This window comes from Pleurodeles waltl, chromosome 7 (genome assembly GCF_031143425.1).
Source record: "Pleurodeles waltl isolate 20211129_DDA chromosome 7, aPleWal1.hap1.20221129, whole genome shotgun sequence".
Taxonomy (NCBI): Eukaryota; Metazoa; Chordata; class Amphibia; order Caudata; family Salamandridae; genus Pleurodeles; species Pleurodeles waltl.
In genome coordinates this window covers 1,215,052,625-1,215,068,577 of record NC_090446.1, presented here as the reverse complement: position 1 = coordinate 1,215,068,577, position 15,953 = coordinate 1,215,052,625, and the positions used below count along the sequence as shown (strand labels likewise).

The window sequence follows — 15,953 nt, the reverse complement described above, 5'->3', positions numbered from 1 at the left end:
CAGGAAGCCGTGTTTGGAAAGTTTTGACGCACCACCTGCAACGCGGCTGTAAAAATGACAAGCCACCCGCCTAGTGGCTGAAATCGATGCACCTGCATTGCTAACAACGGAAACTCCACGCAGTGCGGTTTTCCAATACCGTGCGATTGGATTTCTCACGCATCGTCACTCATCATGAACCTGCGCGGATCAGAGGTGGCCTGTCTGGAAATCGACTCATCACTCTCTTGTGGGAGAGAAAAAAACGACACATTGCCTACCCAACTGGAGAAGAAACGATGTCCGGCCTCACTTGCGAGTAAGGAATCGACTTACTGCTGACTTTTCCGACGCACGCTCGCCCTTGTGGCTTTATTTTTTATGCATACTAGGTATTTTGTGTAAAATCAACATTACCATTGTTTTCTATGGAGTAAGACTCTTTTTTTTCTTTGAAAATTCATATCTTGACTTGTGTATGTTGGATTTTTGTTGTTTTGGTCTTGTTTGATTTAGATAAATATTGCCTATTTTTCTAAACTGGTGTGGTATCCACTTTGTAGTGTTTTCACTGTATTACTCTGTGTGTTGGTACAAATACTTTACACATTGCATTGAGCTAAGCCTGACTGCTTGTGTCAAGCTACCAAGGGGGTAAGCAGCGATTGTCTTAGGAGCGTAGCTCCCTTGCCCTCTTTAGAGTGAGGGTCCCTGCTTGAACAGAGTGCAAACTGATTGCCAACCAGAGACCCAATTTCTAACAGGCCTCGTGTTGTGCTTCCATACCCACGCCCTAGTGACATTATGCTCTGGGCACATCCTTGAGTCATAAAAGATTTTTTTCTGTAATGCATCATATGACGTTTCAGTGATACCTGTATATTTTTGAAAAATCTTTCTAGATTCTTAACCTTGCAAACGACAATATTTCAAATAGGACATATGAATAATCTGAAATTTAAGAAAGTATTGGTCAGGATCATTCCAGCTGATGATATTTTATGTATTTGATGGAGTCAACCTCTGCTTTTTATTTCTTTCTTTTCCATCTCTTGTTGAACATGCTGAAACATGAAAATGGTCGTCTGATCTAGCTGGTGCTGTTTTTCTTTGTGTTTACTCTATAGATGATTTAGTGAATCAATACATTTCTGAGCTTCAGAGCCCTGAAGAAATGGTTCGCTGTGGCTTTTCACTGGCCCTGGGATCCTTTCCAAATTTCATGCTCAAAGGCAAGCTTCAGCAGGTAAGCTCTTGTATCTCTCGTACTTCATTTAGACCTTCAGTTAATGGTTTGCGATTAGAGATTTCACAGTCCCTACTAAAAGATCGTGGAATGCACCCAATTTGCATGACCCTCTTTGCCGTCTATTATGTATTTATAATCTGATAGGTCTTGTACAGAATACAGCAGGGGGTTGGCCCTGGACCTGCGCCTATTCCTTCAGTCAACCCCTCTTGCATACAACCGTAATTCCCCCCCCCCCTTTTTTTATTTACGTTCAACAGTTTGATGTCTTCAGCACTATCGTAGACGATTTCATCTGTGATATCTTTAGTCAGGTCAACAGTGAAGTAGAAATACACACATAACCATTCGCTTCCCCCCAGATTGACCATGGGTTGCAGTGTCAGCTAAGATAAGTAATGGGAAAAGCGTTTTTCTTCTGCTGTTTATCTGGAGAAGTACTGATTTTGTGGCAAGAAGTTGACTGTGATATTAAGTACGATCTTAAAAATAAATATGCGCTTAGTTACGTGTTCAAACAGAACCACTAAATGTGTTTTCTGTTTCCAGGTCTTGAACGGGCTTATAAAAGTTACTAGCATTTCTTCCAGGGACCTGAGCTTTGCAGAAGCTCGACGAGATGGACTGAAAGCCATTGCAAGGTATGTTCTATCCAGTGTGTTTCTGCGGAACCTTTAATTTGTATTGTACAAAACCCACAAATGTAATCAGTACATTAAACGCTATTCAGTTTATTTTGTGGTCCTGCCGATTATGGTTGGAGCTAGGTTAATACTGAAAGTTCAATTAGGATGTGCACCACACCTTTTTTCTCTGTATCACCTTTGGGACTTGTACTCCAATCTAGTCTGGCTCGGTCTTAAGTACTCTCAATACACCCCAACAAACTCTCACCCAAAAACATGCACACAACATACATTAAAAAGCCTTTTTTTTTTTTTTTTTTTTACGTACCTCATCTGCCAGTTAAGCTCCCTGTTCTCCATGTTTATTACACTGTTAGCGAACAATAAAATATTATTGCCTACTGGAATTACAGGATGGATGGAATTGCACCGAATGTGGCAGAAAGCTAGCTGCCGGTACACAGATTGTGCTTTTTGTTATTTGGTGTAAATCCGTTCAGTAGTTTAGGAGACATTTAAGGGCAAACAAATCTGTATGTCTCTGGCTGCAATTAATTGCGAAATTCGAATTTTCACGAATATGTGTGCAAAAAGAAGTGTTTAAATTGGCTGACCACAACCGGACTAGAAAGTTGCGACTTCCATTTTATTTCACCTGACACGGTCCCCGGGGGTGAAAATCGAAATTGGAAGTGGCATAAGAGGTCAGGGTGAAGGTACTCTGACCCCAGAGGTGTGATACAGGTGTGTTTTAGGGGCAAATTATAGGTTTAATATAATTTTGTGTCACTGCGTGCAATATTCACGAAAATTCAAGGATTTGGGGAATTTCTGCGATTATTTGCAAACTATTCATGATTATGGAAAACGTTAAAAGAAAAACCACAGACTCATTCCTACACTAATTCATTCACTCATACATGCACTCAGAGGCTCGTGGCCCACTTACACACCCACTCAGACGCTCACCCACCCCCTCACACATCCACTGACAGAGACAGGCCCTGTTGCCCAACTGCGCTGGCCACGGCCAAAGGCCATGTGCGGCACTAGGTCAGGTGGTTATAAGGGCTTCGCTGCAAGGCCAGGCCTTGTAACAGCTGGGTGCGGCAGGGTTGGAATAATGTATAGTAATTAAAATTACTTTACGTTTAAAAAACTTAGAAATTCACTGGAAAAAAACAAAGGTTACAGGGATGTTATAGTTAGGTTCAGAATTTACTTGTACAAAACTGTAGAAATTCAGCAGTTATAGTTGGAGTACTTTCAAGTAACTATAACTCTCTCCCTAAGGTAACTATAACTCGCGCCTTCACTGTGCACACCTAATTACTCCACATATTATGTCATTGATGAGATCTTGTATGGCATCTTTGATATTATCACTGCAACATTTGCAATAAAATTATTGATAGGAAAACTGCATGGCAAGGCGTTATAGTTACCTTAGGGCGCAAGTTATAGTTACTTGAAAGAACTCTGACTATAACTGCTGAATTTTTATGGTTTTGTACGAGTAAATTTAGAACCTAGCTATAAAGTCCCTGTTACCTTTGTTTTTTTGCATTGAAAAAATAAATACAATATATATATATAAATAAAATTCAGTCTGTCAACACTGCAGTGCGCTCCAAGTGCTGGTGCTCTCATGAGGTCATACCTCCTCCTTAATTTTGTGAGCAAATACAACAGAGTAGCACTCTAAAGTGGATTAATGACTGTTTATTATTTCTTCACAATACAGCCAACGCCCAAAAAGGTCTTGATCACGGTTGTTAGTCCTTTTTTAGTCTTCATCTTTTATAGTTACTTTACCACACCAATGCAGTCTGGTACCTGTGGTTTGACCCTACCACATTATGAACTAATGCCATCCTGGCCTTTAAATGTATTTACAGAAATCAAATTACATGTACATATAAAACTTAATTTTGATACACATCTTATCACTTCCTTATCAGTATTTATGTGGCATATTAGCCAATTTTTTCATTATTTGACTATACCTCCACTGCCTCAGAGTGAGGAAATGAATTTTGGACTCCTATGTTCCCTCAGGGGGCCTTCTTGAACTCAACTGACACTGTGGATTGCTGTAAATCAAGATCACTCTCAATTCCTGCGCACCAGATTAATTTTGCTTGACATTCTTATGTTTATTTATGACCAACGTATCTGATAGAGCCTTTTAGTTTTAGAATTTCCCCCAGGCGTCAGATCTGGTTCTTTCTTCAGGCAGTACCCTTGCACGTCATTAGGTGGTGTCAGTCGATTCCGCAGGCTTCGTTGGCGTCGTGGTGACCGTGATGACGTCAGTAGTCAAATATATAGATGCCGCCTCAGTGCCGTGACGTCAGTTCTTTTCTTTCTGCGCTAACTGCTGATCCGGAGAGAGCTACCCTGGTAAATTTTTGACTGACTTTGATAGTTCTGTTGAGGCATCCTTCAACTTCACCCCATCGCTCAGCTGATGCGACAAGGGAGGAGTGTCGAGACTCTGGGCCTCCATCCTCGGACCCTGCTTCTGGGTCTGCTCCTGTCACGCATGTTTTGCCGCAGACACAGAGGAGGCCCAGACTATCATCTCCCAAGCAGTTGCTAATGGGAGAGATGCAGCGAAGTTCACTATTCGATGTGGGCTGGACACGACCGACTCTCTGGGTAGATCGGTTGCGTCAACGGTGGCCTTGAGGTGCCACTCCTAGTTGAGGACATCTGGTTTCTCAGGAGATGTCCAACAGACTGTTATAGACATTCCCTCTGATGGCATCCATCTCTTTGGAGACAAATTGAACTCGGCGCTTGAGAGGTTCAAGGACTCCCAGACTACGGCTCGATCCCTCAGCCTTTCGACTGCCCCTCGTCCCCAACAGTCCAGCCTTTGTCGCTTTCGTGGCCACAGAAGGAGCTCTCTGTCGCATCCCTTTCCCATCCTCTGTGCCACCCATGCTGTTCAGCCTCTGCGTGGCCAGGGATGTGGAATCCCACGGGCTCATGGGACAGGGAACCAGAGGTGAGCCCAGTCCATCCTGCCCCTGTTGCAGCCTCCAAACCTTCTGAGTCCATCCCCCACTCCAGACCAGTTGGCGGCAGGATTCGCCACCACCTGTCCCACTGGGAATCCATCACTGTGGACGGGTGGGTTTTGCAGATCGTCTGAGGGGGCTACTACCTCCCCTTCAAGACTGCTCCTCCGACCATGCCTCCATCCTACGGCCGACCACCGGAGGATCATGTGGCACTTCTCCACGAGGAAGTCGTGGCGGTCTTGGCCAAGGAGCCATAGAGAAGGGTCTCTGTGCCAGGAGTAGGTTGTGGTTGTTATTCCCGCTACTTTCTGGTGACCAAAAAGGGGAAGGGCTTACGTCCTATCCTAGAACTCCGGGCCGTCAATCTCTTTCTCAAAAAGTTTAAAATGCCCACCCTGGCTCAGGAACTGTGTGCCTTGGTCCCAGGAGACTGGATGGCAGTGTTGGACTTGCATGACGCTTATTTCCATATCCCGGTTCTAGGAAAGTGCCCTTGCTGGCATGGTTACCCCCCATTTTGTGCCTAATATTGATGCCAATTTCGTTTGAGATTGTGCTGGGATCCTGCTAACCAGGCCCCAGCACCAGTGTTCTTTCCCAAAATCTGTACCTTTATTTCCACAATTGGCACACCCATGGCCCACAGTTAAGTCCCTTGTAAAAGGTACTCCTGGTACCAAGGGTCCTGTGAACAGGAAAGGTTCCCAAGGGCTGCAGCATGTATTATACCACCCTGGGAGACCCCTCACCAAGGGCATGCACACTGCCTTTGCAGCTTGTGTGTGCTGGTGGGGAGAAAAAAAAGCAAAGCCGACATGGCACCCCCCTCAGGGTGCCATGCCCACATCCAACTGCCTGTGGCATAGGCAAGTCACCCCTCTAGCAGGCCTTACAGCCCTAAGGCAGGGTGCACTATACCACAGGTGAGGGCATATGTGCATGAGCACTATGCCCCTACAGTGTCTAAGCAAAACCTTAGACATTGTAAGTGCAGGATAGCCATAAAGAGTATAATAGTCTGGGAATTTGTCAATTACGAACTCCACAGCACCATAATGGCTACACTGAAAACTGGGAAATGCCAGTGTGCACTTTATTGTAAAATACACCCAGAGGGCATCTTAGAGATGCCTGTGAAAACATACCCGACTTCCAGTGTGGGCTGACTAGTTTTTGCCAGCCTGCCACACACCAGGCATGTTGCTTCCCACATGGGGAGAGTGCCTTTGTCACTCTGTGGCTAGGAACAAAGCCTGTACTGGGTGGAGGTGCTTCTCACCTCCCCCTGAAGGAACTATAACACCTGGCGGTGAGCCTCAAAGGCTCACCCCCTTTGTTACAGCACCATAGGGCATCCCAGCTAGTGGAGATGCCCGCCCCTCCGGCCACTGCCCCCACTTTTGGCGGCAAGGCTGGAGGAGATAATGAGGAAAACAAGGATGAGTCACCCCCCAGTCAGGACAGCCCCTAAGGTGTCCTGAGCTGAGGTGACTCTTACTTTTAGAAATCCTCCATCTTGTAGAAGGAGGATTCCCCCAATAGGATTAGGGATGTGCCCCCTTCCCCGCAGGGAGGAGGCACAAAGAGGATGTAGCCACCCTCAAGGACAGTAGCCATTGGCTACTGCCCTCCCAGACCTAAACACCCCCCTAAATCCAGTATTTAGGGGCCCCCAGAACCAAGGAAGATAGATTCCTGCAACCTAAAGAAGAAGAAGGACTGCTGACCCGAAGCCCTGCAGTGAAGACGGAGACGACAACTGATTTGGCCCCAGCCCCACTGACCTGTCTCCCTACTTCAAAGAAAACTGAAAGAGTGACGCATCCAACTGGGTACAGCGACCTCTGAAGCCTCAGAGGACTACCCTGCATCTAAAGGACCAAGAAGCTCCCGAGAACAGCGGCCCTGTTCAAGAAACTGCAACTTTCTGCAACAAAGAAGCAACTTTAAAGACCCCACGTTTCCCGCCGGAAGCGTGAGACTTTCCACTCTGCACCCGACGCCCCCGGCTCGACCTGCGGAAAACTAACACTACAGGGAAGACTCCCCGGCGACTGCGATCCCGTGAGTAGCCAGAGTTGACCCCCCTGAGCCCCCACAGCGACGCCTGCAGAGGAAATCCAGAGACTCCCCTGACCGCGACTGCCTGTAACAAGGAACCCGACGCCTGGAACCAGCACTGCACCCGCAGCCCCCAGGACCTGAAGGAACCGAACTCCAGTGCAGGAGCTACACCCAGGTGACCCTCTGCCTAGCCCAGGTGGTGGCTACCCTGAGGAGCCCCCGGTGCCTGCCTGCATCGTTGAAGAGACCCCCGGGTCTCCCCATTGAGTCCTATCTGAAACCCGACGCCTGTTTGCACTCTGCACCCGGCTGCCCCTGTGCTGCTGAGGGTGTACTTTCTGTGCCTACTTGTGTCTGCCCCGGTGCCCTACAAAACACCTCTGGTCTGCCCTCCGAAGATGCGGGTACTTACCTGCTGGCAGACTGGAACCGGGGCACCCCTGTTTTCATTGAAGGCTATGTGTTTTGGGCACCACTTTGACCTCTGCACCTGACCGGCCCGGAGCTGCTGGTGTGGTAACTTTGGGGTTGCCTTGAACCTCCAACGGTGGGCTACCTTGGACCTAACTTTGAACCCTGTAAGTGTTTTACTTACCTGTGAACTTAACAAATACTTACCTCCCCCAGGAACTGTTGATTTTTTGCACTGTGTCCACTTTTAAAATAGATTATTGCCATTTTTGTCAAAAATGTACATGCTATTGTGATTATTCAAAGTTCCTAGAGTACCTAAGTGAAATACCTTTCATTTGAAGTATTACTTGTAAATCTTGAACCTGTGGTTCTTAAAATAAACTAAGAAAAGATCCTTTTCTATATAAAAACCTATTGGCCTGGAGTAAGTCTTTAAGTGTGTGTTCCTCATTTATTGCCTGTGTGTGTACAACAAATGCTTAACACTACCCTCTGATAAGCCTACTGCTCGACCACTCTACCACAAAATAGAGCATTAGAATTATCTCTTTTTGCCACTATCTTACCTCTAAGGGGAACCCTTGGACTCTGTGCACACTATTTCTTACTTTGAAATAGTACATACAGAGCCAACTTCCTACAGACGCTTTTCGTCTCTAGTGGAACTCCGGCCTCCTCCTTTATGCCTTTACGCCATTATCACTTCTGTCCAAAGTTCTGAAGAAGATCAAGAACGACCGGGCCCAAGTAATCTTGGTGACTCTGGACTGGGCACAGAGAGTATGGTATCCAGAGCTACTGAGCATTGCCACAGATCCTCCACTCAGGCTGCCTCTTCCGGAGGATCTTCTGTCGCAGCAGCAAGGGACGGTTCTCTACCCAAACCTGTCCATTCTGGAGATTGAGCAGTTGATGGATTTTGACCTTTCACCTGAAGTCTGTGATGTTATCTTGGCAGCCAGGCGTCCCTCCACCAAATGGTTTACGCCTGTCGTTGATATAAATTTGTGGCATGGTGTACCAGCAAGTTTGTTGATCCCCTCTCTGCTCCTCTCTGACGTTATTTTGCTCATTCTTTCTTTGGCCCAGCAGGGCTCTGCTTTGGGCACCCTTAAAGGTTACATATCGGCTATCTCAGCCTTTCTTAGATTGCCTGATCAACCTTCCCTTTTTTTGTCTCCTTTTGTTGATAGATTTGTTAAGGGTCTCACCCATTTGTTTCCTCCCACTCCATTTATCATGCCTCAGTGGGACCTCAAACGTGTCCTTACTTACTTGATGTGTGCTCCTTTTGAACCACTACACAATTGTCCCTGACAGCTCCTTACTTTCAAAACTGTTTTTATTGTTGCCATCACCACTGCTCGCAGAGTGAGCGAGCCCCAGGCTCTTTCTTCCAAGCCCCCGTTTTTGTATGTGCACCCTGACAAAGTGGTGTTACGCACTAGGGCCTCATTCGTTCCCAAAGGACATGTAGGCCAGTCCATCATTTTGCCTACTTTCTACTCACCTGCACATCCACATGAAGAGGAGAGTCTCCACCACCTGGATCCAAAAAGAACATTGGCGTTCTACCTCAATCGTACTAAATATTTCCCGGTGAACGATTAACCCTTTGTTGGATATGTGGGTGCGAAGAAAAGGAAGGCGGTGCAAATGCATACCATCCCAATATGGGTACTACTTTGCATCAAAATGTGCTACGCTTTGGCAAAGAAGCAACCCCCTGCGGAGTTGCGTGCTCATTCCACCAGAGCAGCTGCTGCTACCACTGCATTATCACGCAGAGTTCCAGTCCTGGATATCTGCCAGGCAGCAACATGGGCATTCCTGCACACGTTTACTAAACATTACTGCCTGGCAGTCAGGTCCGCAGGGATGGCTACTTTGGTCGTTCGGTCCTGCAGGACTTTCTAGTCCTATCTTCGTTCGCCGCCCACCACCAAGGATGGCACTGATTCGGTATCTATTCTAAGGTAAGGAGTCTGCAACTAGAAGTCTCTATCAGATTAACAAGTTACTTACCTTCGGTAACGATTTATCTGGTAGAGACAAATTCTAGTTGCAGATTCCTTACCGACCCACCCATCAGCCCCATTGCGAACTGATTTCTAGGGACAGGGATTCCCCATTCAGGGCCTTAGCTCTGGCGCATCATTTTCAGTGTTCTTCATGACTCTGCACTTTGGCGTGGAAAGTCGTGAAAAGAAACTGAAGTCCCCGCTCAGGCAGCGTCTGTATACGGCTCCCAACCTCATCACGGCGACCACGATGCCAACAACGCCCGCAGAGTCGACCGACGCAACTTAACGACGTGCAAGGGTACAGCTTGAAGAAAAATCTCCGGATCCAGTCTGACGCCCGAGGGAAATTCTAAGGTAAGGAATCTGCAACTGGCTATGTATCTACCACATAAATCGTTACCAAAGGTAAGTAACTCATCAGTAAGATTAACTCCATGTGAGCCCCAAAGAGTGACTGCATCATCCATTTCAGCCAAAAGGGACCCCTCCTCACTTTGTGCCTTAAGTTGATAGTTAGAATTTGCTTTCTTTTCCATTTCTCAGTTACATTTTCAAGCAATATTATGTAGCCAGTATGTTGCAATGCAAGTGATTTTGGTAACTTTTATACCTAGTGTCTTTATTTTTCAGGGTTTGCAAGACGGTTGGCGTAAACGCAGATGGATCACCATCTGATGCTCTGTGCAAAGACAATGTTTCCCAGCTCTATAATACATTCATTAACTGTATGCATGACTACACTACAGACAGCCGAGGAGACTTTGGGGCTTGGTAAGATATCAAAAACCTTAAATTGTTCTTACAGCAGTAAGAATGTTCATACTAAGATAACCCTTGGAGTGTCATTGGAACTAATTTCTCATAGAGACTTCTAACCACAGATTTCTTACTTTTAGAATATTCCTTCAGGTGTCGATGTAATTTTGCGCCAGACATGACATGCTCTAGCCTATATAGGAGTCATCCATGCGCGCAAGCACCAGTTCCTTTCTTTCTGTGCCAACAGACACGGATCCGGAGCTATCCCTTCTCTTTCTTGAGGCTGTTGTTTTTCATGTTTTCAACATTTGTACAGTGTGCAAGAGACAATGTTGCCTCCCAAATCTAAAGGATTCAAACTGTGTGGAGAATGTGGCAAAGAAATATCAATGATTAACCCACATATGAATTGCCCATGGTGCCTGGCATCGGACCAAGACTCAGAGGCCTGCAGTAATTGCCCTTTGATGCACTCCTAGGTCATTGGGGAGAAAAGTTGCTCATGGCATAACCCACTTTGTGACCTCTCTGTCCCTTGAGGTCACACTTCCAGTCATTCCATTTAAGAGCACATTCTGATCCTTTCCGATCCTGATCTGGTTCTGCTCCCAGCTTCACAACCCACGCCAGAATGCAACCCACTGACACTGAAGCCTGTGCCATCGACTCCGAACAAAGACAACCAACCCATAGTGCTACCCCTTGCTGAGACAGCACTGCCTGACCTTGACGAAGACAATGAGCTGCTTTAACTGTGCCATAACTGCTTAGTCACCTTTCTGACTGACACAATGCCCTTGCCCTCTGAAAGGGCCCAGGCCCTACATTAATTCTTTGGTATAGACGAAGACGTGGGCCACGATGCTGAGGATGAGTGTGCCCAGCCTTATTAGGCGGATACTTGGTACGAGGACCTCCAGAATACCATTAGTCTGGATACTTCCCCAGACGGTGGACTGACTTTGCTTCCGGGCCCTGTCATGGATGAAAGCAGCCATGCAGGACAGTTGTGATGCGACTATATTCTCTATCAGGTGGGGAGTGGATACTACTGATAAGTTGGCAAAGCTTTAGACATCAGTGTAGCCCTTCACAGATATGCCTGGATATGGTCCACTGGTTTTTCAGGTGATATTCAGGCAAGTCTTATGCACATGGTTTATGATAAATTCCTGTGTTTTTGGAGACAAAGCGGATTCAGCCATGGAATGCTTTAAAGACAGCAGGACCATGGTGCAGTGCTTGGGCATTTCTGCTCCTAGACACACCATCAGTTTTGCCCTCCTTGGTGACCATGGTTGGGGCTTTCAATATTACCAGCAAATCCAGCCATTGCAGCAATCCCTCCAGTCTTTTCGAGGCCACTGTTCTCACCGAACATGTGGACAACAGGGGAAGCGTGCGGACCAGTCTCCTAGGTACAGATCAGAGGACTGTGGGATACATTTGCATCCTGGTGTGCTTCTAAACATCGGCTCATTCCATGCCAAGCTGTCTAATGTTATGTTGTCTCTAGGCTAGCATGGTCTTGCTGTGGGCACCATTAAAGGGGTTGCCGGAGCAGCTCTCATTATTCAAATCACCTGTTTTTATGTTTCCTTAATAGTTTGCAACATATGTTTCCACTTCTCTGTTTGTTTTGCCCCAGTGGGATTTAAATTTGGTTCCCTCGTTACTCATGTGTGCCTCTACACAATTGTTCTCTCCGGCTGCTCACCCTCAAGAATTTTTTTCCTGTTTCCACAATATTGATGCAGTGAGTGAGTGAGTTATGCGCCATGTCTGTCACCCTGCCCTACATCACTTTCTACCCAGACAAGCTGGTTCTGTGGACTCAAGCCTCCTTCCTTCTGAAGCTAGTGACTCACTTTCATGTGGATTAGAGAATTACTCTTCTGTCCTTCTTTGCTCTGCCTCATCCCTCTATGAGAAGGAGGAAAGAAGAGATCCACAAAGGGCTCTCAGCTTTTACATTGATCGTACCATAGAACACTGGGTGGACGATCAGCTCTTTGTCCACTTTACTGGAGCAAAGCAAGGCAAGGCTGTGCAGAAAAGGACCATTTCACTATGGATTGCACTTTATTAAGCTCTGTAACTCACCCGATAGGAGCTCGCTGATGGTTTGTGGTCTCATTCTACCAGAGCCAAGACCGCTACCATTGCATTGGCTCATGCAGTGAATTTTCTGGACATTTGTGAAACTGCTAAATAGGCATCATTCCTTATGTTCATGAGGCACTGGTATCTGGACAGCCAAGTCCACTGAGAAGGGCAATTTTCCGCTCGGTCTGGCCAGCCTTTTAGGTTTGCGTCTGTTCACAGACCCACCTCCTGAAAGGTCCTGCTTTGGTATCTACTCAGAATGTGAGGCACATGTAGTTAGATGTCTCTCTCAAAAGGAAAGTTACTTACCTATGGTAATACTCTTTCTAGTATCGTCTATAACTGCTTATTCCTCACCGACCGTCCTTCTGTCTAATAAGATTCCAACTTAGAGATCTGCACACTGGGTACGGCTGATCTGATTTTGGCTTCATGTCTGTGGGAGCTGGCAGGTCACAAAGTAACCGATGTCAATGCACATGGGTGGCTCCTATATCAGCCTGCACACCTCACGGCTGATGGAGAAAGACGTTGAAGCAGATCCTCCTCCACCTACTAGTGCAGGGGTATTGCTTGATAATTTCCAGAGCCAGTCTGACACTTGGGAGACTATTCAAAAGGTGATAAATCTGCAGTTAAATGGAGCTTCTACCAGAAAAAGCTTTACCAAAGGTAACTTGTTCGTCAGTAACATGAACAACTGAATTGATGTTTCTAATAGATAAGTCGTTCTGCAGATTTCTCCTCTGGGACATTTACCAAAGCATGAGATTGCAAATGGAAGATTTTTCAGTAATCTCCCAAAAAGTGCCCAAAGTGTTCTGAACTTTGAATAGCCAATGTTGTTGGCTAAAGTAACAGAGAAAGATACATTGTTCACTCTGGTGATATAATAACTTGTATTCTGTGTACCACTGGCTCCAGGATCCAGAGGCCCTGTAGTATTTTCATTTTGTGTTTTTCCCTTTCGTCAAAACAGCAGTTGGAGTTTTCAGTCAAAGCTATGTTGCCTCCAAAGCCCTTTCAGGTTACACTCTAGGGGGCAGCCTTAAAAGGTGTGTGATTGGGATTGATCCAAGGCATGTTTTATCACATCCTGGACCATGACACGGGGACTTGTGGTCTCCTTACCTTGATGTATCCCATGACCTTAAGACAGAGGGAGTTACAGCTATTCATAGCATCGCACAGTCATGAGTACAGCTCCAAGCCGTTAGAGGACCAAGAAATCTGGTATGAACCTGCAATGCAATACTGGGAAGTCATTGCTGCTATCACTGTATGCAAAAATATTAAGGTTGATTGAGTGCTAACTGTACTGAGTTATTTGCACACTTTGTATAGCATGGTTCCCAACCTGAGCTTTTCTCTGCCCTGTCAGCAAGTACAGGTTATCAGAATGTTCTTGGCATTACCGAAAGGGGAGGCCCTTCCCTCCAGAGGAAAGAGTCCACAGCATGCTAGAAGAGGTGGCTCATTTTCAACCAAAAAAGCTTACGGACAATAGAGGTCTTCAAACTTCTGAAGTTGAGAGCCTTTAGCATTCTTTTAGTGCCTGAGATGAGGCTGCTCTGGGACTTTTTCCACCAGGTAATGAGTGTTTCAGTTGCACCCTTGCTTGTATTGGTGGAATTGTGACCTATTAGATTTTCCTTGGGCTCTTTGCTTTCATCAGTTCATGGAATGAGTTACAGATGTATGCATCATATTCTAAAAAAACAGGAGGACTAAACTCCTTGCTTCCTTGTCATGAAACCATGGAGCTGTGGACAAGACTAATGTAACTCACTTGGCAAGATTCCAAAACGTACATTCTATTGCTAAAACAAATAATAATCATGAAAACCTGTTGGAGATCTTCAGCTTATGTGGGACGTATAGCAATGAAAAAAGAACCAAAAATGCACTCTGTTCTGCTGCCTCACATTGTTTCCCTTAACTGGAACTGACGCCAGCACTACATGTCTCCTCCTTTTAGCAGTGATTCCCAGTGTAATGCAGAAGATCACGGTATACAGCATGTAAATTATGGGGGTCATTACAACATTGGTGGTAAAAGCCGCTTACTACCGTGCAGAAGACCGCCAACACACCGCTGCGACCGCGGAATTCCGCCATGGTCATTATGACCCAAAGCCCAGAATCTGCCAAAATCTAGACACCCACAAAAGTCCGCCACACCAAAGGTCAGTGATAAACTGGCGATAAGAAATCCTCCACCGTCACGCCAACAGGAATACGCCCACACTATCACGACCCACGAATCCATGCAGCGGTCTTTCAACCGCGGTATTCCATTGGCGGTACACACCGCCATGCTCAAAATACACACACATTTACAAAACACTACCACATTGGACAATTCCAAATACACACACCTGATACACATACACACACCACTCCCACACACCCAATAAAATATAAAACACACACACCCACAACCCCCTATGACAACAATTGCGACTGAAGGCCAGAGAGAGACACCACCATCTACAAACGAGCATCCACAGGCACTCAACACCATCACCCACATAACATCCACGCACCTCACACAACTCAACACTAAATATTACCCCACACATCACAACACACACCAATCCACACATCACCCACACCACCCAATGGCCCCGCAAAGACACCCCAAGCTCTCTGAGGAGGAGCTCAGGGTCATGGTGGAGGAAGTCATCCGGGTAGAGCCACAGCTATTCGGATCAAAGGTGCAGCACATCTCCACAGCTAGGAAGATGGAGCTATGGCGAAGAATCTTGGACATGGCCAACGCAGTGGGACAGCACCCAAGAACTAGGGATGACATCAGGAAGAGGTGGAATGACCTACGGGGAAAGGTGCGTTCCATGGTCTCAAGACACCACATTGCGGTACAGAGGACTGGCGGCAGACCCCCACCTCCTCCCCCACAACTAACAACATGGGAGGAGCGGGGCTTTGCGGGGGGTACCAAGGCCACATGTTTCCCATCAATTGCACCTATGATGCTGGGGATATGTCCCAGGGCATAGAAGTCACCTTTCACTGTAGGCAAATCTTCCACCTGAGGAAAAATGATGTAGCTGCGCATGTGTTTCAGCAGGGCAGACAACACTCTGGCCAACACGTTGGAAAACATAGGCTGGGACATCCCTGATGCTATGGCCACTGTAGTTTGAAAAGACCCACTTTCTAGGAAATGGAGTACTGACAGCACCTGCACTTGAGGGGGGATTCCTGTGGGATGGCGGGTAACTGACATCAGGTCTGGCTCCAACTGGGCACACAGTTCCTGGATTGTGGCAAGATCAAGCCTGTAGGTGATGATCACATGTCTTTCCTCCATTGTCTACAGGTCCACCAGCGGTCTGTACACCCGGGGATGCCGCCATCTCCACACATTCCCCAGCGGACGGTGCCTATGGAGGAGTACAGCGAGCACAGAGTCAACCACCTCTGAGGTACGTAAACACAGCTTACTCTGAAAATATTCATAAATCAAAATTTGCCTGTATGAGGGTTTAGGCAAGGCCTAGGTATGTGTGACGCAGTCAAAAATAATGCCATGTGGGCCCCTGAAATGGCGGCTGCCTGACCTGTTATGTGGGACAAGGGGATATGAGGTAACTGCACTGGCATTGTACACCGTCGCTCTAGGCGGTCGAAGACCGTGGAGCAATTCTGCATTGGTTAACATTGGACCTTATGGGTCCCA

The 15,953-nt window shown here is 46.6% G+C and overlaps 1 protein-coding gene across 1 annotated transcript in view; it reads left to right on the top strand.

Annotated features, from left to right (window-relative positions):
• TBCD (tubulin folding cofactor D) overlaps positions 1–15,953 on the top strand; it is a 1,666,801-nt gene that overhangs the window by 1,132,207 nt on the left and 518,641 nt on the right. The window contains 3 exon segments of the mRNA XM_069200356.1: positions 1,107–1,225; positions 1,778–1,869; positions 10,016–10,156. Of these exon segments, the coding sequence (XP_069056457.1) occupies positions 1,107–1,225; positions 1,778–1,869; positions 10,016–10,156 (352 nt within the window).